Raw genomic sequence first — 27,847 nt, 5'->3', positions numbered from 1 at the left:
TTATTAGCGTATATCTATACCACAACTGCTACTCGTATATATTTTTATATATCCAAGAACAAAATATCAACACCAGATGATTTTAAAATTACGCATGTGCGGTTACCGTATAAGATAAGAGGGGTGAAAATACAAAGGTGACTGAAACAATTCATAAATAAACAGTCATAAATAAAGAACGCTCAAATTACAGGACAGGTCCCTTTAAAAGATTTAAATTTAAGTTCATACCCCAAAAACGCGTATAGCCTACAATGACTTCAAAATCAAAGCCATTTTACCATTACTGAGATCCTCGGCCTGGTTCAAAAAAAAAAAAAAAAAAAAACTTTATTATTGTAGTTGATATATTTTTTTTTAATTTACTCAAGTTTATTGACATTTCCATTAAATATTTATGTATTTTGTGGCTTTAACATGTTATCTGTAGGCCTACCACAGATTGAAACTTGAATTTTTCCTGCGAAAATTGTCATATTGTTGCACATATCATTTAACTATAATAATAATAATAATAATAATAATAACTAAACTATTTGTTTTTATTTAAATAAAAATAATATACAATTTAAAAAATAAGGAAAAAATATTGGAAATAAGCTTGCAATTAAATACCAAAATATGACAGTATAAATAAGGCACGGGACATGAGGCCTACCACAGGCTTTTCTGTATTTGTTCCTTGTATGGATGTGTAAATTTGATATTTCGACGGTCATACCATACCAACTACCTCTTTACAATGGCCTTGCTTTTGTGCACTTACTCCAACCTCGATACTTGAAAACTGTATGTGTGGGCCAAATAACTGGAGAGCATAAACTTAGCCAAACTAATTCCTGAAAGCTTTTCGCTGCAAATATGTCGTCATTGTGCGGTCAAATGAATGAAATGAGACACAAAAGTCATATTAACATGGTTGTATATATTTGGATATATCTACAATCTATGATGCAACTCATTTACAGTTTAAAGAATGTAAAATACACAAACAGGTACATCAGAAACAAACTAAGCACATCGACGCAAACACGTACATTTTTAACTACATAACTGTTATTCTTTATAAAATACTCGGCTTTGAAATCTCCTACAAATAATGAAAGCATAGAAAAGAAACAACCACGTAGAGAGCATAAATTAGGAAAGTGAAAATAAAGTAATTCAAGTATTTTCTCTCTGAAACTTCGGGGCAGCCTCTCTGAAGAGTCCACTTTTGTGTTTGTGAGTAAAGAAACGTTACGTAAATCCAAACTACGAATAATATTAACATGACTCAATCCAGGATGGTAAAATTACGCTTATATTAAATCATACTTATATCAGCCATTCTTTTTTCAAAGGATATCCATATAGGATATTCCTTTTCTGTTCCTGTTATAGGCCGAAGGTGCAACTGTTAAGACTCGTGATGATACTAAATGATGCTTTTTCTTCAGTCTGTGTCCGATTAATGACTTTTGGTCTACTGTTCTTTACTGTCGTTTTTTTCCTTGTTCATTTTCTTCATCTTCATCCGTCGGTTCTGGAACCAGATTTTGACTTGTCGCTCCGTTAAGTTCAGCACCCTTGCTACCTCATATCGCCGGTCTCTTGTGAGGTACATATTGAATAAAAATTCCTTTTCGAGTTCGAGTGTTTGATACTTGGTGTATGGACAACGCTTCTTTCGAGTTGAGCGCGCATGGATCCAGTTTGCCACAGGATTATCTGAAAAACAACGCATAAAAAGTGTGATTAGGTGCTGCTGTAAACAAACACGCTGTCCAAAACAGATTACTGTATCCAAGTCTTTTCTTTCTTGATTATGACAGCCATAACGTGTGTATAATGCAATAATTAATGAACTGTAGCACCTAACAACACTTCTCATTTTGGCAAGATTAATCTTCAATTAAATGGTCAGGCTTAATACGTGTAAATACCAAGTCATTCCATATGAAGTCCCCCTATCTCTGTCTATTTGAAAAAGCTTCGCAAACTCTTAGGAGAGAAATGGCGCTGTAAACTGGTGAATGTACCTATTTGCTTTATAGGCCCATAAAAAAGCAAAGGCTTGTGACTCAAGCCTTCACAAGTCTACGCTCAAACTTCTGCTATGCAGTGAATGCACTGCGAACATTCCACGTGCTGTTTCTCGATGAAAATGATATGTTTAATTTATATGTAAATTATATTTAATTGAATAGTTCAAAACACCAGGCGCCTTTTTTTACATTTTTAATTTTACATTTCAGTAGGAAGGCTATGTTGTACAGCCCATTACAAGTACAATTCAAAACAAGTAATATTAGTAGGCTATTTAGTTATAATAAAATATATTACATGTGAAACCCCAAATAAGCTATATTTGAAAGGTTAAATATGCGTCCTCGCTTTTTCATACGCCTGAATTGTTATTGAGCCAACGGCAGGATAAAATTATACATTTGCACATTAAACAAAACACAGTAATATAATTGTATCGTATTAGAATTAATGATAATGATAATGGTATATGGCGATTTGTAAACATCGCATGCTACCTTCCTTGCCAGACTTGGCTTTTTAGGAGACCATTTTTATAGCTCACAAGCCGTTTTACAACCCAATCCTATGGCGTTTGTCATCAATGGATAGCCCCAAAGCAGACTTGAGTCGGCCGAGAACAGCACAGAGGATGAAAGAGTATAGAACTTGGTTTTACGACGGACAACAGCCAACCACCAAGCGAACGCAATAAACTGAGAAGCATCCCATACCCGGTTGTAAACAAGAATAGCACTAACTTACTTGGGTCTAATTCAGCCTTGTCGTCTTTGTGCTTCCCGGAAGACAGACTCTCCGTCTCAGGCGATGGTGTGTTCTGCTGTTTTTCTCTAATGTCGACGGCGGAGCAGTAGAGATAATCCGTGTAAGTGCGTCCGTTCGAGCCCAAACAGTCCCCAGTACGGGGATCCTGGAAGGTGTCGGGCTTCAGCCCGTAGTGCCTGCTATTCCCTGCATATCCTGGAAAAGACACGGTACCGGGGATAGGCTCCAGCCAAGAGCGAACGTACCTTGAGTCTGTGCCTAGGTGAGGTTGGTGAGTGTATGGATGATAAACCACTGACGACTGGGAGTGAACAGGGGCCCACGAGGTAGTAAAGACTGGTGGTTTCGGGGCAAAGCTGCAGGACGGGTAATCCGCGCATTCCGGTACCAGGGGCGTCGGGCGTGAGCTGGAGGATATCGGACCAGTGGCTGTGAAACGACTCGCCAGAACATCCTCGCTCTCATGGTTGATCAAGGAATCCACATAATAATTACTTATGGGACCCGTAGCCGACATGGCGATGTTTCCCTTCTCTTTTACATGCATCCGATTATTATATGGAGTGTATGTGTACTTTTTTATCTGACCGTAGAACAATCAAGACAGGTAATTATTTCAGAAAGCTTCCCCAGCTGGGATTGGACGCCTGTGGAACACGTGATTGCATTTACCCCCTGAAAAACTGCACAGCAGATCAATGCGCGCGTTCTCCTGGAACAGCAATGCACTTCGAGCTTGCAGTAGGTTGCTTAATACTAATGTTGTCTTTCTAGATAAAGCCTAAATATATGAAGATGATGTGTTTCTAATATATTATGATGCAACTGATTAACGTAGATGGTTTTTTGTAGCCTTACAGAGCAGCACAGCGTGTGTTAACGATCTTAAAAGGGCACTATTTGTTGATGTAATCAATCTCTGTCGAGCGAATGCTACTGTGCTGTGGCTAGCCTTGTGCGCATCCCACACTGCACAATGTTATTTATTAAAACAAATAGAAAACTAAAGAAACGGTTGTACAATTCTTTCTCGGTTTCACCATTAATTCTATATAATTGGAAAGGACCCAATGGAATAATTTTGACAAATATACGGCTATTGTGCTGTCTAGAGGGTTGCTTTTATGCACTGAAGTCCTATTTTCCACTAGTTTCAAATAAATACAATTGGGATATCCCTCATAAAATGGAGTTTTAAACAAATCGGGGCGGTGGGAATAGTAAGACGCCTGAAAACGCACCACAACTGCGGCTATATTCGTCAAGTGGTCGTGCATGCTTTTATGTCCTTCAATAAATTTTTACGAGGACCATTTGATTGTTCATAAACGTGTCGTTAATAAAACTGCAGTTGAGTTCCTAGTATAACATAAAACCAACACTACGCTTGTGAAAGAAGTCTCATCAAACCTTTGTCGAATATTCTATAGAAAGACGGGTGACTGTTCACAAACTAACTCTTAAAATTGTATATGAGATAAAAGTTTTAAAAAGCTTTTTTAGCAATTTTATTGCGAAATGTGTTTGAAAAGGCATATGCATAACACAATCTATTCTTTTGTAAATATTTTATACTCCCTTGTCTTTAATTTTTTTTTTTGTTTATCTAATTTGCAATTTTTTGCGACTCTTTCGAACTTAATTATTTGTTGTAATACGAGACAAATAGTCTTGCTGACAGAAAATAAAATTATATTAAAACTAAAAACTATGTGAAATATTTGTGAATAGCCTCTGTTTTTTTCGATTCATTAGTTTCGTTATTTCGACTTATTAATACTGCCTGAAACAGGAACAAAATATTATTTTATTCTGTAAATCTATTAAACGCCATTAATCTTTAACGCCATGCTCTTATCGTGTAGAAAATGACACCGTTTGAACATTTTATATTTAATATGTGAGTAACTATATTTTAGATGTAATGTTTCTACTAAGCGTATTGCGAAATTTGGAAATGTGTTGATTTTGGTCTGCAGTCATTGTCAGTGTTAGGCCCAGTATGAAACCGGCCACATGAGGTCAGGCTTTTTTTTCCGCCCTGTTTTTTGTGGGAACACCAGACATTGTCAAAATACAGACACACCAAATAACAATACGTGGGCAACTGAAACTTAAATATACTCGTGTACTGCAAATAGCTATTAAGTCAAAATCCCTTTACTATGTTATATAAATTAATCAGTTTACAGAGACTAGACCCAAAGTAATGAGCGCCATTATGTTCCTCTTTTCATTTATAAAACAAACTAATTAAAGTTCTTGATTCAGCAAAACAACTACAATCAAAATAAAGCAAAAGATACTAAATTTATGCTTTCATACCGTTTCCGTCAATCATTATGTGTTTTATAGGAAGGCGTGACAGCTTTTTGATTATGGCGTGGATCTGATTGCTTCTACATGCAGTAGACTGCGGAAGCAATATAATTTAGATACTCTGAACAAAAGTGAAAGTAAAATATTATGCAAGTGTATAAATAATTTATAGCCTTGATGGGAGGCTGCAGCGTATTGGGAGTATCAGTGCATCTAATCAAACTGATATAATAATGGCATGTACAAAACAAACAAACATATGTCATAAAAAACATTCTTCAACCACATTTGTAAATAATGGTATCATATCTACATTAAAACATTGGCTCAGTGCAGTTAAAGAGCCTTTATCGTTTTTCCGAGGGCGTGGTACTTGATGCTAAAGTCCTAGTTCAATCACTGTTGTTTATTTTTAAATGAATCTCTTATTATGGTGTTCTAATGTTGGTAATGATGCATGTATAACGCTATTTGTTTGCTAATATAATGTTGTTTTTAAATAAACGAAGAAAAAAAAAAAAAGTAAAACCGTGTTTAATTGTTTGAGTCTTCTATGAATGTCTTTGAAATTTCTAACTAGAATTGTAGTTGTATCTATAATTTCTGTCAGGTGTGATATAAAATTAGCTATAGAGGTTAACATTAATTCGGTGATTAACAAGGATGTTTTTCACATAATATCTCATTTTCATATAGACAGAATACCAGTTTTATTACGCTCTTTCCCTGGAACGCCTTAAAGAGAGATGTTCGCTATGTGGTCGCATTTATTCATAGGCCTACATTTATTGATAACGACCTTGTGATTTAACAGTGTTCAAATCTGCAGAATGTAGTATTCGCTGCAGTCTTAAGCAATTAAGCTGTGCAGGGTGACTCAGGATAATACTGGACTGCGGTGCACACTGCTCATGAGGAGACACTAGTACGAGCTCACTCACTGTTCTATCCACACTAACACTTAGAATTTAGAACATCACAGACTTTATACACATCTTTAAAAGAGACTGAGATTTACAAGTACATAGCATATTTAAAATATAGCACTTTACGGAGAGATTTTCTTGTTTATATGGTAGCAACGAGCTGCAACCATGACCCCTCAATAATGCATTTCTTATAGTCTCGTGTGATTATAATAAACATTGTAGCTTCATAATATACACATATATATCCTTTTCTTGTATGATCATAATTGAATCCTTCAAATTGATTTTAAGTTGTCATTAAAAACATCAGAATACTTTCCTTTCTGAGACAACAACACGGCAGTATCATTGCTAATGCACTTTGATTTACGGGAATATCTCAACATTAATCTCCAGCTTCCTGACTGTTTTAAAAATTAGGCTACTCTTTGCTCGACTTCAATATTTGTTTTAGTACTGCATAGCTGAAAACACACCTACAATTCAGGAGCAGGTTAAAATCAATATTTTATTTTTTTCTTAAATTATTTCAAGCGCTAGCATTTTTATTAATTAATAAATTAATTTGTTTTTTGGTGTGAAGTATACTGAGGATTGTTTAAATATTGCAGTATACCTAGGCCCATATGTAGCCCATTAGCAATGCCACTGCGCCTAAAAATACAATTGTCTTTAACAACGGCGTTAATCAATGCAGAAGATTGGTGTCTTCTCATAATCATTCCACATAACTTCACCATGTTATGTAGTAAATACATAAGGTTCTTTTCTTTTCTTTTCTTTTCTTTTCTTTTCTTTTCTTTTCTTTTACTCTTGTAGCTTTTAAAAGACCTTATGTGCGCCACGGTCAACGTGAACATCATAATGCACTATACCATTTCGTTTAATGCCTTCACTTTAAGACGATACAAATGTGTTGTCATATAGTTTTACTATTTTGTGCCTAGACGTCTTTGCATTCATTTACGAGGGATTATAAAATAAAGCAAAATGTTCACAGTTTATCATATTGTAATAGAATAAGTACACATATATTACTACAGTATCATATAATTGTATGCTGCCGTTAGGCGACATAAAAAGCTAAAGTGCAAAGATTTAAAATTTTAATTAATTAATTAAAGCTAAAATAATATAATGAGTTATTTCTTGTGTCCAAGTGAAAACACCAGCTAGGCTAATGAAAAAATAAATTAACCTTGGGGCATTACATTAAATTCCTACTTTGTGTTGAAAAGCCGAGTAAAAGACTTTTATTTAGCAAAGTAACTTGCTTTGGGTCTAAAAATCTGAAATCAAAGCTGTTTCAGACAAACGTAAAATGCAGCAACATGAATGCAATATAGCTTCATAAAATAAAACTAAATTAATTTAAAATGATTAATTCGTTCAAATTGTCAACGTGTACTGAAACTGGTCTTTAGGCTTATTAACTGAAAACAAACTAAAACAGTGTATCACAAATCACAGAACAATGTAAAAACTACAAATGCAAAACACAACAGCTAATCAATATCCTAATTCAAGCCCACTGAAAACTAAACAGCAACCATAATCTGTGTTCAATTCCCAGTATCTGTGTGTGAACATCTATTCAAGTGTTTACGCATAAATATCTCCACCACACCAGGGGTAGGCCATTGCTAATGCTACTTCAGATAGGCCTAATGCGGAATGTGTCACACATATACAGTACTATACGCTTCTGAATGCAAGCAAATAATTCAGCATATTTTATATATAGATACTGAGCAGGAGTAGGTGTTTTGATGTCTACCAATCCTTAGGCTATTTGAGGATATTGCCGCTATATCCGCATGCGAGGCGGCAGTGTCCTGTGGGGCTATTACGCGTGCTGTAAACTCTTTGTTGGTGACGCATTCCAGAGGAGAACCCCATTCACTCAACTGAATGAAAATGACTTTGGATTCCAGACTGTCTCCTCCCGTCGCAAAACAGCTGAAGGGAGGGGAGGGGGTTAAGAAAACAAGCATATATGGTGAAATCCAATGACTACTCTCCCAGGAAAAAAGAACAAGTCGCTGATGAGGCCCTTTACAGCTAACAACTTTCCGAAAAACATTACCTTAACTCATTTAGCCTATTATTTCCACATATTATTTACATGGTTTTAGGAGGCATTGTACAGTGTAAATAAAGTCACAGAGCAAATACTGATATTTCCTGCTTACTGATTTGGAAAAACCCACACACATTGAATAATAAAATGTTTAGAAATAATCATTAACGAAATGTTTTGAACGGTCTGATAAGGTAGAAAAATCCTTTTGAAGGAACCACACAGGTTCACTGTTCATTGTGCACGGAAGCTACAGATCAAACATTGTCTGCCTTGGAAACTAGCCACAGAAAGTCTGTTGTGGCAACGCTTTTTAACGTTTAGCATGTGCTGTTACACTAACCACTGCTACTGCTCATGTTGCTGTTATGTCTATTATAAAAGTTATTCTAATATATATTAGTCAAACCAAAATTTATTCAGAAACCTTGAACATTTTATTCATTAATAGAGTTTATTCACTATAGTTTAAAAAATAATTTAATAATAATCAATTAAAAAATAATCAATTATGTCAGATAACACTTAAGCAAAACATGGTCAGGTCAAAGTGTCTGAACAATTTTTGGTTCCAAATTTTTATCAGTTTTACTGGTAGTCCACTGTATGAAGAATTTTTGGGTATAATATGTCACAGTTTACTTTATTTTGCTATCCTCACTTATATAAATGAACTACAGTGTCCTGCACCCACTAGTAAAAATATATTAAAAATATCAAAAACGTCTGAATAATTTTTGGTTTGACTGTATATATATATATATATATATATATATATATATATATATATAAAGTTATTAATTACAAGTATTTAAACGGTCTTTTAAAATGCAATTTTGCTATTTGAGCCAGGCCGCTAACAGTTTAAAATTGTGTGGTTGGCCCACAAGTGGGTGTAAAGTAACGTGGCACTAATTCAAAACAAATACCAAGTTTAATTTTGTAATTGTTGGGTCATGTTTCTAGTACAAAATCAAAGCCAGACAATGTTTATAAAATTTGTAATGGTGATTACATACGCAAATATAATTACAATATGGAAAGAAATTCATAGCTGATCAATTTATAATTAATAGCTGAAAAAACAAAAAAAGGTACCATTTCCATCAGTCCACCATTTTCTGTTTTTTTTTTTTTTTTTTTTCTGTTTTTTTTTTTTTCTGTGCTACCACCTCAGCCACTAACATTTCTGCTGTTAAAAAGTGGCTAAAACACTTTGGGTCATATATTGGAATAAAAGAATAAGCCATAATAAGGAACGGTCTAAGTTTGCCCCATGATGTTAACGGTCCTTTCTCCCTCTGAGAGTCTAAATTCTCTTTTACAGCCCGACACACAAAGGCGAGCAAAAGAGAAAAAGAGCCCGCTGTGGCTATAATCGTTCAGTTCATTTACAATGCCATTTGCGGAAACTTCATTGCACAGGGTGTAATTTAACGGCAATTGTCGCCCTTGATGAAGACGAACTGACGTAATCAAGGCAGTTTCTTGTTGTCGAGCCAGGAAGCCAATCCCAACAACATGAAACTACCTAAACCACGCACCAGCCGCGCGTAACGGCGTTATCCACAGGATGAGACAAACGACAAACTCTGCACAGATAAGTAAGGATTTTATTCCATTCCTCAGTGCCTCGAGCGTTAATTTAATCAAACATCGTCTGTTATGGTTCTATACTAGCCTATGCCCGAAAGGCCATGGCTTTTTGGGTAGTTTTAAGAATTAACACCAAAATGAACCAATTGACACTTCTATCAACCAGTAGGCCTATTGCTATTTCTAAGACAAAAAAAAAAGAAAAAAAAAAAGAAGAAGAACAAAACCCCCACATATCTACATGTCGGAAAGACACACTGGCAAATTACTAGCATGCAAATAAGTATAGATCTTCAACAAGAATGAGACTGTCAAAAGAGTTTCCTGTTGCTTTTTTTAGACCTAAACGCACATGTGGACAAATCGTTAATTTAAAAATAGATTTGTAGTAAAAAAATGATAAATTGTCCTTCAGAGGGAATGCAAACAGCTTCCATTAATTTATAACACATAATGTTATAAGTAGATCTCCACAACTTTAACTTGGAATATGGGGCACATTATCCACAACAGCACTCTGCTAACAACTGTCAGAAGCATAAAGAGCAAAATCCAATTCGTTAAAATCAGAGATGTTATCCATGTCAATGCTTGAGGGTATCCAGAATAGCCTCCCTCAGCTCAATCGGGGAGAAAATAAGGAAAACGTGATCCTACCTTGAACGTTCTGCACACAGTCTGATTAGCGTAGCTCATAGGATCCACTCATTCATTCACTGCAGCTGTAGTTCTTTCATTCTTCCGTGATCAGTCCATCGTTCCATAGCGTTCCATAACTCCATAATGAAAGGTTCCCGGTTCCAAAACAGCCAGGCAGACCGCAGAGCGCGTCAGTGAGGCCAGCACATTGCAGTCCCGAGTATGTGAATTAGCCCTCCTCCACTCACCTTTTAATGCATCTTTACTGCAGCAGCACATTATATTTGCAGATCATAAAATCCACCCCCAGCGCTTTCCAGGACCGTCATGACATTACAATTTTATGACCTTGACTTACTGTGGTCACCTGGATAATATTTAAATCAACGTTATGGGTCTCCCACTCATACTGAAAGTGCTATGCACTTTCTCCTTCTGCCTCTCTTCCCTATCTTCACCCAAAATTTTTGTCAACAGAAAACAGGAAAATATGCAAGGGGAAGGACATACCAGGACATAATATTTTCCCACCCCCTGTTTTATTTATCAGCCTGTCGAGTTAAACATCAAATTGACAAATACACGTCAAGAACAAAGCATGCAAAATACAGAGCGCGCATTGTATAAGACACGCGCACTGACAGCAAACAAACTAAGCTAAGACATCAAATAGAAATCTCGTTCTTATATTCTGAGTTAAGGATTTTCAAAATTACAAGTCTGCCACGAATATTTGTACCAAGCATCCTTTTCTTCCGCTACTGCCATATTTACAACTATTATTCAGGTCTGGTCAACAATGATAAATAAGACTGCCTAACTGTAAACTAAATGTAACACTGTTTGCAGGATGTTCCAGTTCCTTTGAAATGAAAGTCATGGGCCAGTGCTTTGCTATTTTAAAGTTTTATGTGTGTATGCGAGTCTGTGAATGAAAAGGGAGGAAAAAAAGAGATTAAAAAAAATAGAGATGGGCTAAAGGTGGGGAACGCGAGAGAGTATTTATTATTTCTTCTTCTGTCTGTTTCCTAAGCCCTCAGTTGAAGCTATAGCCTGTTAGCTCTCGGACGCGACTTTCTCTGTTGAGCTTCTTTAGCTTCATCCTTCTGTTTTGGAACCAGATCTTGACCTGTCTGTCTGTGAGGTTGATACTCTTGCTGATCTCCAGACGGCGCTCTCGAGTCAAGTACATGTTGAACAAGAACTCCTTCTCCAGCTCAAGTGTCTGATGCTTTGTGTAAGGACATCTCTTCTTTCGTCCACTTTTCGCTTTTAGCCAGTTCCCCGTTGTTTTTTCCAATTTAGCCTCATCTGCACAAGTAAACGAGAGAGAGAGAGAGAGAGAGAGAGAGAGAGAGAAAATTGGTGACTGCAAGATAATAGAACTGCCTGAAACGCTACAGTTGCTCATTTGATTATAGGCCTATTATTTAGTTTAGTTTGTTTTTTGTTGTTTTGATTTTTGTTTGTTATTCACAAATATAAAAAAATATATTGCCTATTTTTTTGTTCTTCAGAATAAATGTTACGCTCAATGTATTGTACTAAAAAGTCTACGATCTAATGGTTTAATATAAACTGCCCTTTTTCTTATGCAATGATGCCGTTTCCCTCAATTTAACATATTTGACCTTTTCTTATATGTATTTTAAAATATTATCTGTATGTGAATAGGCTACTTACTTGGACGGACCTATACATTTCCGTCCAATTTCACATTTTCGATTTTGTGATTTCAGTCGGTCATCGGCCTGCAATTGGGCTATTTTTAATTGAAACGTCATCTACCAAAACTAAAAACAATTATAAACACTACTATGCAATAAAATAATATAAAGTAACATAAAACACATGTTTTCCCTTTTTGGCTGACTTATCTAGTTAAATTGTTAATTTAATCAGCAAAGACTGAAAATTGTAACTGTTTCAGATGGAACGACTTTAAGTGTGATATTACTGTCGTAGGCTACTTATCAAACATTTTAATAATGGGATTAAATCAGCAAAAAAAGGAAATAAGAATTATATATATTAAAAAAACAGAATTTAACTAACCTTCAGGTGAGAGCGATGCAGAGCTTAATAAGCTAAATGAAGATGTCAGATTTTTTTTGTCGTATATTGTCAGTTATACACATTTATTTAACCATCTTTATTTAATTATTTTGTGATCACACAGTGATTTCAAATTGCATTAAAAAGATTTTAATGAAGTAGTTTACTGACATGTAATAACGACAAAATACAGAACCAACATTACAAAATAAGCGCAAGACATGTTAAATTAATTTAACGTTTAAAATATTTTTAAATAAACTTAATTTTACTTAAACGGCAATAGTTTTTTCGTTAAATGTCAACAAAATTTTATACAAATATTTACCAATATCATCAAGTAATTATGTAGTCATATATTTTAACCCTTACAGATATAAAAAAATGAAAATAACAGAAAATACTTCCATACATATTGTAGCATTTATGCGGGGAAAACGTCATTTTCACTTCTCTACACTATTGCAGGCAGAACTGTGTGCATGTGAACAACCAACTGGAGTGTAATAAAAATGTAATTTAATGAAATTTTATTGATTATTGTGTGCTGTTTTGTTTTGTTTTGTTATGCTGTGCTTGGATAGAGCGCACTTTAACACAGCGTGCTAATCCTAGAGTGATCCTGTTTATATCAATGCCAAGACCCGTTTTTATTTTTGCACCGGCGTTAAATGCCGTTTCAATTTTAAGTGCACATCATGATACTGTTTAATTGACAGCTGTTCTGTAAAAAAAAAAAGGACGAAGAGCATATCTGGGCCTGTAAGAAAGGGCCTCGTCTGTGCAACAAAAAGGTCTTCTATTTTGACGTGCAACTTAGTTGTCAGTTCACATGTTGTGTCCATAGAAGGGAGCGCGCTGTTATTGTGTGTGTGTGTGTGTGTGTGTGTGTGTGTGTGTGTGTGTGTGTGTGTGCGCGCGCGTGTGTGGCAGAGAGAGAAGAATTAGTTATCACCTTTCAATTCGCTTTCGGAATCATCAGTACAACTGTCTGTTTTTGCGACACTCTCTTCTTTTCTAGCCTTTCCCTGATCCAAGTCGTCTTCCTGCGTATTTCCTCCCTTGTCTTCTGGGTCCTGCCTTGCTTTGCTGCTTTTGACATATGAATCTGCCGCTAGTGCCTCGACAGGCGTGGATATTCTGGGTATCGTGTTAAAGTCCGAGCCGAACTCATCTCCATGGTGGCCCCTTTCACTGGCGTACACCTGGCTCCGTCGGAAATAATCGGGGGTGGAGACGGCGCTTTGATTCGGGTGGCTGTTATTGTCTCCCAGACGGATGTAGGTGGATTTCTCAGCGGACTCCTTAGCGCTGTCGATATCAGGCTGGTAAAGACACGGAATCGCTTCCTCTTTCACATGGCTGGCTGGAAACGAACATGGGTGCAAAGGCTGGGCAACAGGTTGGGAGCCTCTGTAAGTTTTAGAGCCTGCGATCCAAGCGTCCCGCTGCGACAGGTAATGTGAGTGCTGGTAACTGCTGAGATGCATCCCACTCGGCTGCAGGTCATCCCGTTTGGAGAGAGGGGTACCGACAATACCAAAACTACCCATCATGGAGCAACCATATTCTGCAGACGCTTGCATATACATTCCAGAGTTAGTTGAATAGCTCTCACCTCTGTACGGAGATGTTCCTCCCACAAGCGAGTCCATCAGGAATGTGTTGTTGGCTGCCACGTTGTTCGGGCATGACATTTTGCAACTTGGCTTGTTTTTCTTTTGATTCAAAACAATCTCCTTTATGCCGAAGAGGATAAGGACAGTAGGACGCTGACATCTTTTGGGGGGGCGAAAAATATCAGCAACATAATTATGGATTCAAGGCGCTTTGTCATGTGATTTTCAGACCAATAGGGTTTTGAAAGTGGCCTTGATGCGCCAGACCGTCTTGACGTCACTGGGGTCAAGTTGTTGAATATACGTGGTACAGCATGGAGCAATGGCGCCATCTAGCCGATTTTTACGGACAAGGAAACCAACAACAGAACAAAGAACAATCGTCTTCAGATATACAGTTACGTGGCTTGTGCGTCTGCAAAAGAAAGAGAGAGAGGCAAGTAAACTAAACACTTCATGCAAATTAAAGGTAAATTTCACAAGATTATTCAATCTAAAGAATGGTTAATTCCACACACTTTTACAAGACTGTACATAGGCTCTGTTTTCAAAATAGACATGTAATTTTATAGAATAAGGAATTGTTTATACGTTCTGTTTATTTTCCTGTCTATCCCGACACACACTGCTTCATCCATTATTTTCGCTATCTTACAAATTGCATTTGGGGGATTAATTATATATTAATTGTGTGGGCTATTAAATATTTTATTATACATTGGTGTGGTTTTTTTGTTTTGTTTTGTTTTTGTTTTTTGGAAGATGACTGCTAATGTTTTTCCCATGATCTTTTTCTGCGTAATTGACGTTCTGTATTTTTCAAAATATAAAAGACGAGGAACTAATGGTTTATTTAGAATATCCAATCCGCAACAGTGTAGCTTACATTGTATTTTTAAATTGTACAGAAATGATCAAGAAGAGCATACATTTAGTTGTGGTCGCAGTGATGTTGATAATTAACTGTTCATCTTAAATGCATTTGTGAACATCGACGCTCCATAAAAAAACAAAAAGAAAACTTTAAAATAAACTTTTTAGTGAATTGCATGCAATTGTGTATCACAGCCATTTTATTTTCTTTGATGATAGCGTTAGCTGTGCGAGTTTTAGTAAGTATGTTGATTTTTTTTCCTCACACAATTACTAAATTATATAATAGCCTATAAACCCGGTTTATTGTTTTTCTTCATATGTATGTAAGCCAATTTGTTTTTCTGGATCCTACCATATTTCCTTTGATTACTTGTAATATATACACACTACATAAATGTTTTCCAATTTTAGCACACATTTCAAATTAAGGAAAAGGTAACATTCGTGTTCGACAATTTCATTATTATGCCGTTTTACCAAACTGCATCGAATCAGCTGGAGGAATTAAAATACACCGAATGTACTGGGGGAAAACGTAAAACTTTTCATGTACTCTGTTTGGGTAATTTTTGCTATTGTTTACTATAATTTATTATAATTTTAAACATTTGTGTTAACCCTTGGACTTGAATGAGCCTTTTTATATTCGGTGGCCAATGCATTTCTCAACGAGGCCTGTGACCCAGCTTGAGACATGGGGCATTTTTGTGATTGGTCTGTTCACTTGTCTATCACTCAGACTTTTAAGATAAACAAATGCACTCACTCATGACAGAATATAAACGTATCGAGTTTATTCAATATGTTGCATGATCTGGTCTATTATGTACACCAATATTTTTAACATTATATTACGTTTATAAATACATATGTTAACACACATTTCTAAATGAAATGCACATTATTCAAAGGGATTGTGTTTATCAAAGAATATATATATATATATATATAACAGTTTGTATAATTGTATAAGTTGTATTGTATAATTGCATATCAGGTATAACTGCAAGTATTTCAAGTCAAAGTTTAATAGATACCTGAAATTTAAAGCAAAAAATGTGTCTTAATGAATTACAGGTCATGCTGCACCTACACTTGCGCAGTGTCTTTCTGATTCCAGATGCCATAACAATAAAAACGTATTCCAGAAGTTACATTTACACACTTAAATTGTAGTAAATATTGTTCATTCTAATATTATGTTCTGATGAGTAATATGTATAGAAAAAAACGAGAAAGAGTCCAATAAAAACACTGAAAATGCATATAAATGATGTATTATGGATGGATGTGTATTGTTTAAATGTAATGAATTTTTAGTGTTGCAGCTAAAGTATTTTCTTGAAAAAATGTCTTGAACAAATGTATTATTAAACTGTATTTCCTTACTGTTGACTTAAACGTCATTGTCTCAATGTAAGTAAAGAGCGTGTGATCAAATGTTCTTTTTGTCTCTTATTTCATAACAGATTATTTCATAGGATGAAAAACAACAACAACAACAAATCAAAATTACCAAAAACAAAAATGAAAGTGTACTGGTGCAATCTTATGGCATGCTATTTCAATAATCTGTTTCTCTTTTTGTCCGTGTGCATGCCGAAAAGAAAACATAGAAAGGCTTTGAGGCTTTTTAACAGTATATTTCTCAAACATCCCCTTCTCTTCGATTGACGTTTGTGATACTATTAAATGTCAACATGCAGCTGTTACTGTTAAACAGAAAAAGCTAATCCCCTTTTCTTTAGGGGCCTATCACACAGAATATTGAATTGCACAACATTCGCGTTAATTGCCGAAAACAAAAAAGTGCGTGACTGTAAAAGAAAAAAACAATTAGGAATATTTTTTTTTTCATACCCATATACATATTCCTTTATATTAAATAGAATTTTATTTTTATATTCGAGTCTTCTCAGTGGATGTTTTAACCTGCAAAAATGATTGTTTTTGAGCAGGTATTGATTTCTGGTCATTTTTTAAGGAACATTACATGCATTTTAGCACAATTTACAGCACAGTGCATGGCACAGAAACAAAATAGTCGTCAAAACGACTTTGGAAAGTGAAACACAACATCCAGTTTCACCATGTAGGCCTCTACGTAGGTCTGTTGGCCTTGAAACGAGTAAAAACAGGGTCGTCTACTCGATGGGTATTACTTGCCTGTTTGGGAACTAAAACCACCCATAAAACATATTTCCAATTTAAAGCGACCTGCTTTTTAACCGTTTCCCCTCACCAAACAGGCGTCCACCCGCAGAGCTCTATGGAAATTTATGGTTGATGCATGTAACGTTTTAAAGACATTTATAAATCAGAGAGTGGTAATCGGAAAGCACATCAGCATAATATTAAATTTAATATCACGAAAGACCATACAAATGACTATAGTGGGCACCAGTGGCGATTGTATTTACAGCTTTTCATCACATACAGGAGTGCGGAAGTAAGTATAAGCGCACAATGAGCGTTAATAGGCTCAAAGTCCACAACTGTACGGCTTGAAGAACAAACAGCAATCTTCCAGACCACACATATTGGTAACTGTTTATGTTGTCATTTCCAACATTTTATAAAATCTGATGCCAAGAAACGTTTCTGATTTGTATGTTATTGAAATACGGAGTATTATTTGACAAATGGGACAATTGAGCATTATAGGCCTAATAGAAAATATTAGACTCTTGACATTCTCTTACCACTTCAAAATGTAAATATGTTAGATTAACTTTGTAAAACTTGTTTTTAAAATAGGTTTCGGATAGATTATGTTGCATTCTGGTGATTTGTAAGTAAAAATTGAATCCAGGTTGTATTTACATCCAGTGGTAACTCAGTCCACACAGTCTTTATGCTGATGCCTCTGAAGCCTCCGCCATTTTCCTTGTCGTCAGCTAAGAGCGCATTCGAAAGTGTTCCATTTCGCTCTTGCTTTCCGTTTTGCAGATATTGCTACATTCTATTCGAATTAATTAACATATCCACACAATATAACAAGTCTCACAACAAAAACAATTTGTTTTGGAAAGTTACATTTTGTGAATTAAATCACTGCACGAAATGCAAAATTTATAGTCATTGTTCATAAGTCTACGCGCGGACTGATTTGGTTTGGTGGCGACAATATCTCTGGCGTTTGATAGGTGGACGTTCCAAGTTCCTGCTCCTCAGTGTGACGACGTAAGAGAATGGAATTCAGCGAATTAACTACGTCACTGAGCCAGGGCCAAGGTTGGTGGGTGTGACAAGAAGACAAGCCTTCCAGCCTTGATCCTTGGCTATGCACCCCCCTCCCTTTCGCCTCCCCACCCGCCATTTCTCTCCCACAGTTCTACAAGCAAAGATCAGTGGCAATGTATCCGCTGAACTAACACATCACACACACATAAGTCTCTGCAGTCGGAATGTATAAAGGACCTGATGTGTTGTTGTTTTTTAATACAGTTAAATGAGTTTAAATCTCGGCAATAAATCAGTACACTAATTCAGTGCGCAAGGGACCTACCCTCCGTTTTCTATTCACGTTCAAGCATCAACGCATATATACTCCGATCTCTGTTTTAAATCTGTCAGAAATCTATTTCCTGTTACCCGGGAAAAGTCACAACCAAGCAAGCTTAAATGGTCAAGAACATGCCAAAATGTCATAAAATATTTCAAGCATGAAAATATTACATTTTACAGAGACAATAAAGTGTATTTAATGGGAGTGCTAAAACTGGAAAAGTTACCTGCTGTAGTTTAATGCGAGAGGTCAAAGTGTTGCTTCTTAGACATTCCTTGGTCCTTTCCCACTTGCGCTGATTGGTTCTGTTCTGTTCACCACGTTTCCTGACAAAAGGGGCTCCTTGATTCCGCTTTATTACAATAGGTTAAAGGTGAAGGCCTTGACATTATTGAAGTTCAAAGACAACTTTTAATGATATCTTTTCCTTCATATGCATAAGTGCCAACAGCACACTTGCACGCCATGTTGTGACAAAATCCATGTAGTGTGATCACATATAAAACTGCACATGGGGACAACATGCAGTACCCCCTGCTCCCGCAAAATAAATATCTCACCTCTGTTGGGTTTGTCTCATAGAAGGCAAGATGTGTGCAACTCGGCGTCTGCTGAACAGATTATTCCAAGTGGGCGATATCATTTGATAGATTTCTTGCACATATAGACGAGTGTTCATTTCCAAACGTCTCGGTTTTTTTTCCAAGCAGCCGGACTTTCTTGTTTACTATTTACTGCGGAAGTGAACACCATTCCCCTCGAACAGACGGTGCAATTAAGTCAGAAAAAAGGCAATTTAGGGCCCTGACTTTATTGCAGTGTCTAGACTACAAGAGTGGCGATTCCATTTAGAAGGTACTAAAAGACGTTACCGAAATGCTCTCTAAATTTTTGACGTGTTCAAGAGCAATTTCATGGATCCCTTTCTTAGTCACTTTTGACAAATGCTTTGATTTAACAAACACACACATTCCTGAAATTCTGCAAACACTCCTCTAAATGTTAAATATTTTGCTATTTGCCAATTTTCATTGAAAACCAGCAGATATAGCTTAATAATGATACACTTGAACGAACGTGTGAAAGGTAGACAACGAGAGAGATAGAGAGTGAGTTTTCATTTCTTGGCAGTGGTCAGTTTATTTATATCTTGGTCTCTGATTTATTATTTTTTTTTTTTACTGCAGTGTTTTTACACACGTTCCCACATTTTTACTTCACCGCAGACTACCTTGTGTGTTTTGTGTGTTTTTAAAATCAAGTCACAACTGACATATAACAGTTTACCTTTATTCGTGTTTATTTTTGATTAATATACAGTACACAGGCCAATTCGGATTGCTGAGCTATCCTTACGAAAAATGAGAACTTTGGGCGTACAGCAAATAATTTAAAGTATCGAACAACAAAGCTCACAAGGCTGCAAAGGCAATGTAAAGAAAAATAGCAGCAGGGGTAGGGTAAAGATACTCAAAATAACATTATATTTACATTCACGAATGCACAATGCATAATCTCTGTACAAGGAATACAATATTACAGATTGTACAAGTCACAGTTCTAAATGGTGAAAACATAAAAAAGTATGACATCTCCAGATTCGAACCAGAGTCGAGTGTATGCGTTATAATGTACATATATACAACCATAAAAGGATAAAGGAAACAATTTTATAATATATTATAGTAGGATATTTTGTGACCATTTTCAAAGTGAAGTTTTCAAACATTTCATTTAAAAGACGTGTCACATACATTTTGAAAAATCCCTAATCTTTGAGAAGTTTAAGTTTGTTAATCACAAACTAGAAATGCCAGTTAAATTTGCATTCTCTGTTCCCAGCCTCAGCCATTACAATCATGTTAACCTTCAAATAAGTCTTACAGTTTTTAATACTGTTGCTGGCCTTGAAACAACGTATTCCAAAGGTTATAATTAGATTGATGGGGATATTTAGACATACGTAATTTGAATTGGCAGAAGAATTAAATAATAGGCAATTTCAACAATTACAGCAACGGATTCCCAGAGAAATACTGCAGCCGATCTCTGCTTAATTTCTTTTCTTTCATTCTACGATTTTGAAACCATATTTTGACTTGTCTGTCAGTAAGGTTTAACATTCTGGACAGCTGCAACCTTTTCTCCTTGTTGATGTAAACGTTAAAGAAAAATTCTCGCTCCAGTTCACGAATCTGAAACTTGGAGTATGGACATCTCTTCTTTCTTGTGCGCGGGGTACCTTGGGATAATCAAAAAAGACATCTTAAGTGATTACCTTATAAAACTTTTTTTTTTCTGCAAAACAAAAAAAAAAAAAAAAAAAAAAACAGAATGAGATGTTCATATATGCACAACACAATTTATTTTTAATTGAAAGACAAATTTGTAATCTACACCAAAATGCCTTAATGGATTGCATCTAAGATTACTGATGTGATGAAGCAGACACAACTATGTATGTCACTCCGATGCAAAACTATTAAATCTACAGTCGTGGATAAATCGTATAAAAAACAAAAGATATATAAAAAAGAAAATAATAAAACTCTGTAAAATGCAAACAAATGAAGGTTCTTGAATTAATAAAAGAGACCTTTGTTTTTTTATACCTTTTGAACTTAAAGTGATTTCTTTTTCCTGTCTATGCATTTTTCTTGTTTTTGCATCACATTAGGCTAATTAGTAAATGTATTTCCCAAATTATAGAACCTATGACAAGTGAAAATGTGTTTTCGTTGTTATTTGTAATACTACAAACAAATGCATCTTACTATGGGCCTGAGGTACTCTGCCTTGTAAATGGCCGTGAACGTTAGCTTCTCTTCAGCAAGCTATAGCCTACTTATAGTTTGAGAAGCGCCTCAAAGCAAGCAGCAGACACCTAAAATATCAAATGATGTCTATTGAAAGGTAATTACGACAGTTCTGATTTGCCTTAAGGTATATTTTGAGACATACTTTTCATTTCAAAAAGATAAATGCCCCTTTAAAATTGATTTCTTTCATAGATAGATAGATAGATAGATAGATAGATAGATAGATAGATAGATAGATAGATCTGAGCAAGCACTAACATTGTGGTCATTGACTGTATACATACTATTGTACTATTACTACGGTAACTCGAGACACAGCACGTTTAAAAGCTAATAAGGACTTAGCTAGTTTACATCCGAGCTGCTAAAACAAAATTCACAGTATGCCAAAAGTAATGTTCTGCCCAATTGGTTTTTACCCCCGACAGCTAAACGAGAAAATCCCTCGCAATGCTCAACGCAAGTTCATGATCAAAGTTAGCATTTGTCACAATAGCGCGCTCTTAAAATTTCACAGACTCTGGGATAGTAGCGTCTGTGTATAACATCCTCTTTTTTCAAAGCGCTTTCCCATCGTAAAAATTCTTTTCGTTGGAGGAAAGAGCTTTGTAGGTTATAATAAAATCCTTTGAATGCTTATAAAACTCCACATAAAATCTGACCGACAAAACACCGGGCTAGTCCCTTAACCTTTCCCCATTTACAGCTTCGGTACCTACTCGAATGGCTGCTCTTGCTTGCGTTCCCGTCCTTAGTAGCTGCTGAAGTGCACGAGCCCGAATTGGTATGTTCCTCCTCATCTTCTGGGTCCTTTTCCGGCTCCTGCGCTGCGGAAACAGCTGTGGGTTGTTGGGACGAAGTCTCTAATTTGTTCATCTCGCTCTTTTGTAAACAATGTTCTGACTGATTGTCCGTGCTACAATAAGCGGTTTCAAAAAAGCGGTCAAAACCTTGAGGGAGCACGTTGTTTTTCCCCACGCCGGCGTAGAAACCGGTGGAAGGGTGGCTAGAGTTCGGATGATGCTGGTGGTGGTGGTGGTGGCTGTACACACTCTCGTTTTTCATGAGCATTTCTGTCATGGTGGATGGCGGAAGACAGTCTCTGTGCACCAGGTCTTCTCCTGAGTAGCAAGATGCATAGTTGGTTCTGTGGTGCCATTTGCTGGACGGGTCCAGACCATAGGAAACATCTCGGACTGGTTGCACTTGAGATAGATTTGTGGAATAGGGGTACGTGATTTGTCGCGAGGGCCCCTGTGGAAGGAACGAAGAGACGGCGGAAAATTCTGGAACGTAGTAGGTGCAGCTGGGGAGGTAGATGTTGGAGGCACAGCCCGTCCTGTCCCCAAACTCGGATGTCCGGTCTTTACGCGTCTGGGAGCAGAAGTTGCCCAGATTAACAGAGTTAAACATCTTTCTCCTGTAGTCCGTACTACAGATATGATGTTTTGGATTCGAGCTGCAGAAGGAGAAAATTTGGGAAGGCGAGATGACGCGCAATCCGTCTAAGTCGCCCCGCAACACGTGATCGAAAGTAGATATTGTCATATATCAATTTGGAACACATGGATGCGTAGGAGTGGTTCAGTTGGGTAAGATCTGTGAAATTCAAACGATTAGTTTTCAAATCATGCCAGACCATGTAAAACAGTAACAGCTTTTGTTTGTTGTTTTAATCGTGTTTTGCAACGAAGAGATGTATTTTCTGTTTATGTGTATGTGCGTTGGAGCCTGTATAGGTACTGAGTAATGCTTATTTTATGAGTCTGAGGCAACACAATTTGCTTTATGTATATGTTTATATATAATCTATGACTTTCGCATGTAACAAAACTATTAAAACTTTAAAAGAATGACTGTTAAATATGACTGGTATGATTTTTTTATTGTGTTGTGGTGTTAATTGCTGCACTGCTTATATTCAAGGGTCGAGTTTTAGCGCATTGTCAAGTTGCTTTTGTTCAAAAGCATAGCATTTTTATGGCATTCCATTTTATTTTATCTATAAATATGCGTTAAACATATATTTATTAATGGTATGTTAAGAATATATGCCTTATAGATGTCACGTGTCAGCTCCACCCAATGCTTGAATATAATAATAGAACATTTGTGAGTTTTGTCTTTTTTTCTTTTCTTTTTTTAAATGAAAACATTAGGAACCTATGCAGAAAACGATCTCCACACGGAGATTTCAGTTATTGCTTGTATAAACCCAAAGTTAATACTGATGCTTTATGTTTGTATTTAGATGTGGTTTACTTTAAACCGGGGAAAAAAACTTTTCTCTTGGTTTTAATCAACGACACGAAAAATAACAATTATGATTGATGCTACTTAGAAGATGTCTTCACCGTGAATGTAAAAATCTGTCTTTTATCAAATGAAATAAGAAAATAAAATTATGTGTAACATACTATTGTGTTCGAGCTTCCTTACACCCAACACTACACGTTTTGGCATTTAACATGTGCAAAGTACGTCAAATGATCCCATGGATATTTTAAATCTCTGAGACCATTTTATGAGAGGCATCTGTTTAAGGCAAAACATACTATCCAGTTTCAATATGTACCCTCCAGCGTCTATTAAAGTAAGCCTAAAATGTTTTATTTTTGCCGCAGAATGTTGATAAATACTAATATTTCGCTTTTTATTTAAAACTAATTTTTTATAGTGAGAATCTATATCTATAGTAACTCTATACTAACACACATCCTGCTAACACTGCAGACCATGCTAATCGCCTGAAATTTATTTCAGAATTTATTAAACAATATAATTCGTGAAATAAATACTAACAGAATAATAAATAAATTCAGTATGTAGCACTCGTTTTAAAAATATATATTTTTTCTTTTTAAATTAACTATTAGTTCAATGTATAGATATGTGGAGATGAAGACCTTTAATGACCGGTCATGGAAGCATTTCACAGAGCAGCACATTAAAAACTAATAACATTTACCATTGTTTATGATTGTTTTTAATAGTGTCTCTTCACAAAGATTATTTTTATAGGTCTATTATTTATTCAAAGCAGCTTTTCAGAGTGTCCATGATCGATTGTTGAAAAAATATTCATATCAGTTACACTGAACATCGTAACTAAAAAGTTAGTTGTATTTTTAAACAGAATTTTGCTAGATTGCTTGCGTATTTGTGTAAAAGGTATGTGGCAATGACTTTATGAGTCCTCTCTAAACTGAGCCCTCTCAAAATTGACAAAAGGTTGGTGTGCAATATGCCTTCAACCAAGTACAAAGAAAGCAGACAGCTGCCCAGACACAGCACTTGAATTTGACCACTAAAATTCTCACTGCAGCCGCCATAAAAGGCCGAACGACGGAAAAGCAAGAAATGCTTTGTTCTACAGAAAACAAATACAAGGTAAACAATTAAAAAGGCTCAAAGAATGAAATATCTAACTAGTAAGATATGCAATACAATGATTGACGAAAGCTGTATTCAGGTTTCGGTCAACTAGGTCTAAAAGTTATTTTGGACGAGCTCAAATACACATAGCCGTGTCACATTTGAGACAAAACTCTATCGTAAAACTGTTAATGGTCAGGAACAATATCGAATTTTCTCATCAGAGTCGTGTAGTCATTCTATCTAGTATAAACTTGTTAATGCGAGAAAGATTTTGAGAGATAACTACTGACAACTAACATGTTAGCCTACTTGTTTCAATACGAAGTCCACACGCAGTGCATAACAACAGCTACTACCCTATCATTCTGTACATTGTTTTGTAATATTTGTTCTACAGGAGACAGGTTTTACATGTATGTCAACTAATTCGATGTCATCATACAGCTTCAACACTATACTACTAGCTGTAGGACCCTGAAATTCAACAAAGATGCGCCCTTTTCTTTCTCTAAACAAGCACTATATCCACACAAATGCTCTGCCCCTGCTGGAGATTTGGACAATTGTTGATATTGTGATGTAGCAGCTGAATTGAAGGGACAAGTTTAGCTGGAAAGAAAAGCTAGAAAGGCGTTTAGAGAGACATGGGTGTTGTAAATGTTTGTCATTCTCCTCCTAAAAAGCATCACTATGAAGAACCGTGAGCTTTAAGTCATTGTCAATTGAATTTTTGCAATTCTTTGCAGCTGAGGTCTATAATTATAGAGTTAAAGTAAAATTACAGAGTCACGTAGCCTATTAATGTTACTCGGACTAAAACGGCGCGGCTAATGCTTCAGAATAGAGATCTGGAGAAATAGCCCGAACGGCAGCCTAAATCTCAGTATTTGTCCTGCCCCTGTGGTCAAATTCTTTGACTTTTCTTTCGTGCGTCAACACAAAAATACTTTTTGCCTCAAACCGATGGAACATCGACAGAAAATGAAACATGAAATATCAACAACGAGACCAAACAACAGTTGCAGGCAACGCTCAAGAGCCCTTCAGTTTACCTCCAGGGCTAAAACCTCAGCAGGGCTAAAAAGGGAAACTGTGTAATAGCATTACTGTCCCCTCATGGCCTAGATAAATTTAATTGGATGTAAGTCGGGCTGTTAAACTCGCTCGTATGAGCTGTGAACAGATTCAAGCAACAACAAAAATGGCCCTTCTTTTTACAGAGGTCTCTGTGAGTGCATAGCTGTAGAGCGCTAGCAGAGGCAGTTGTATCAATTGGATATCGCAATCATAGAAATTCTAGAAGCTTGTTGCTCAAACGGTAAAGTCATAGCATGGACAGACAAAAGTATGGTAATCTTTGTTATACTGAGTGAAATTAATTATTTTGTTAGTGGGGGTACATGTGATTAAAACAATAACATTAGCTACAAGAAAGATGGCTAATTGTGTACATTTCCATGAAAATTGAGGGGGTGCAAACCGATGAAACTTACAGTTTTGAGATATGCTATAGCTATTAATATTTTTTTTTAAAAAAGAACACTCCCTCAAACACCGGTTGTTCACACAAAAAATACTGTCTTTGTCGCATAAGAAGTCGCATTAAAAATAATAATAATAATAATAATAATACAACATTGTTCTTATATACTGGTACACGTACAAAATATTATTGCTGTATGAAATTATTTTCATGTGTTTCCAAACCTGAAAATTACATTCCTAAACTCGACTGATACAGTAAGCCTAGTTACGGACTACTGCTTTTTGTTCCGAATAATAATAATTAAAAAAAAAAAAACGCGTAGCCTCGAAAAGCGATTAAAGTGAGATGATAATTTCTTCTACTTTTATAAAAGAAGAAAAGACAATTTATGTTGTTTTCAATAACATTATTTTAAAAACTTCAATTGTATATGGGTTTAGGAAGCCACAACATGTGAATATCCAAATTAAGAATACCCACCAAACATTCCTTGTAATCTATATTATCAAATATTGTTAAATATCACGGATGCATAATGCATGTGGTAGAAAACCCTCGCTAATTATGCATCGATTCTCAAGAATCTTATTACTCCACTGAAAATATTTTTTATTATTTGCGTTGTGTCCCATTACATTTTTTTGTTTGTTTGTTTGTTTTTGTAAACTGCACCGAAATGCACATGCAATTTCAGTCACACTTCTTACATAATCTACCAAGATGTTACTTAATATTTCTTGATCAAACTGATTCGTCGACAGAATTCGGAATGGCATTTATTGCGGAAACCAGATTTCCGCCACATGGCTTGTTGATGACAAGATAAAGGTATGTACTCACAACAAAACTACTAATATGAAACCGCATGTCTGCATGTCTGCATGTCTGCACAATTTTGTTTATAAGCAACATAGCGTTTTTAAATAAAAAAGGGTCAGTACTTACAGTCTCCTTCTTTTTGATAGATATGGCCTTTTTAATACGATTACCCTACATTAGTAAAAACACAGTAAATATTTCCAGGACCTTATTCCGCAAAGCTGATTAAATTATACAATTAATATCCAGATATTCGTCTATAATCGCTTTGAAGTTGGATCCAAGATAAGTACGATTTGTCGCAATGAACATACGAAATGTTTATGTTCGCCCCCGTCCACCAAATAATTCAACTTAGTTAAAATACGTTTCCTACTTATTAGGCTACATCGCAGTGAAATTGCTATTTTTGCCAAAGACTATCCAGCAGATAATCTCTTAGTGGGTGGTTGTGTAATAGTATGTAATATGGATAGTTTTTTGCATTTCTGAGTTTATGCACCTTCAGCGCAATTATTACAAAAAAACAACTGGTTGATTCAATGAAATTTATGGTGTATGTTAACTTCATATTAATGATTGAATTTTGTCTACCAGTGGTATTGGATACTTGGTTCCTATGTATGGGACACACTAACTTGACCTTCAATTTGTAAGTTGCTCCCGCCCACTAAGACAGGGCTAACGCGAGGGGTGGGATCGGAAAAAAGGCCACAACATTTTATAAACAGTCAAACCAGTTGTTTACAAAAGGAAGTTATTTTCTTCAAAACTGAATACACAGTTATAACAACTTTCATTCAACAATATTTGCGTTATGTGTGGGTTTTTATATTTCATTGCAACATTTTTTTTCCCCCTTTGTTAGTTGTATTGCAGATCAACGCATTAAAATGGGTCTTTCATTAGTAGGCTATTAATGGACGTATTC

At 35.9% G+C, this 27,847-nt stretch overlaps 3 protein-coding genes across 7 annotated transcripts in view; all 3 read right to left on the bottom strand.

The window, feature by feature from the left end:
- Nucleotides 1-905: 905 nt before the first annotated feature.
- hoxc9a (homeobox C9a) lies at nt 906-4,755 on the bottom strand. Its single transcript, XM_048178976.1, has 2 exons — nt 2,773-4,755; nt 906-1,710 (listed from the first exon to the last, which is right to left on the bottom strand). Exons 1-2 carry the CDS (start codon nt 3,338-3,340, stop codon nt 1,466-1,468), a joined length of 813 nt encoding a protein of 270 aa, XP_048034933.1. The 5' UTR covers nt 3,341-4,755; the 3' UTR covers nt 906-1,465.
- Nucleotides 4,756-9,714: 4,959 nt separating this feature from the next.
- On the bottom strand, nt 9,715-18,900 carry hoxc10a (homeobox C10a). 3 transcript variants are annotated; one of them, XM_048178967.1, is made up of 3 exons: nt 18,641-18,900; nt 13,367-14,445; nt 9,715-11,667 (listed from the first exon to the last, which is right to left on the bottom strand). In XM_048178967.1, the coding sequence occupies exons 2-3, from the start codon at nt 14,106-14,108 to the stop codon at nt 11,393-11,395; spliced, it is 1,017 nt and encodes a 338-aa protein (XP_048034924.1). In that variant the 5' UTR covers nt 14,109-14,445; nt 18,641-18,900; the 3' UTR covers nt 9,715-11,392. The 3 variants fall into 3 exon arrangements, with proteins under 3 accessions (XP_048034924.1, XP_048034925.1, XP_048034922.1); XM_048178968.1 differs by lacking the exon at nt 18,641-18,900 and adding an exon at nt 17,730-17,918; XM_048178965.1 differs by lacking the exon at nt 18,641-18,900 and having other exon boundaries at nt 13,367-16,370.
- A 624-nt stretch (nt 18,901-19,524) lies between these two features.
- hoxc11a (homeobox C11a) overlaps nt 19,525-27,847 on the bottom strand; it is a 92,635-nt gene continuing 84,312 nt past the window's right edge. For 2 of the 3 annotated variants that reach the window (XR_007183069.1, XR_007183068.1), the window contains one exon: nt 20,529-20,656. Coding sequence is in view for 1 of the 3 variants with exons in the window: in XM_048178963.1 (XP_048034920.1) it covers nt 20,424-20,656; nt 21,953-22,781 (1,062 nt within the window). In the remaining 2 variants the exon portion in view is untranslated. Of the gene's footprint in view, nt 20,657-21,952; nt 23,778-27,847 lie in introns of those variants that run through there. The other variant, XM_048178963.1, reaches the window with a different exon arrangement.

This window comes from Megalobrama amblycephala, linkage group LG24, assembly GCF_018812025.1.
Source record: "Megalobrama amblycephala isolate DHTTF-2021 linkage group LG24, ASM1881202v1, whole genome shotgun sequence".
In the NCBI taxonomy this organism is placed as follows: Eukaryota; Metazoa; Chordata; class Actinopteri; order Cypriniformes; family Xenocyprididae; genus Megalobrama; species Megalobrama amblycephala.
The sequence above is the reverse complement of the archived record's forward strand: the minus strand, read 5'-3'. Positions and strand labels throughout refer to the sequence as shown.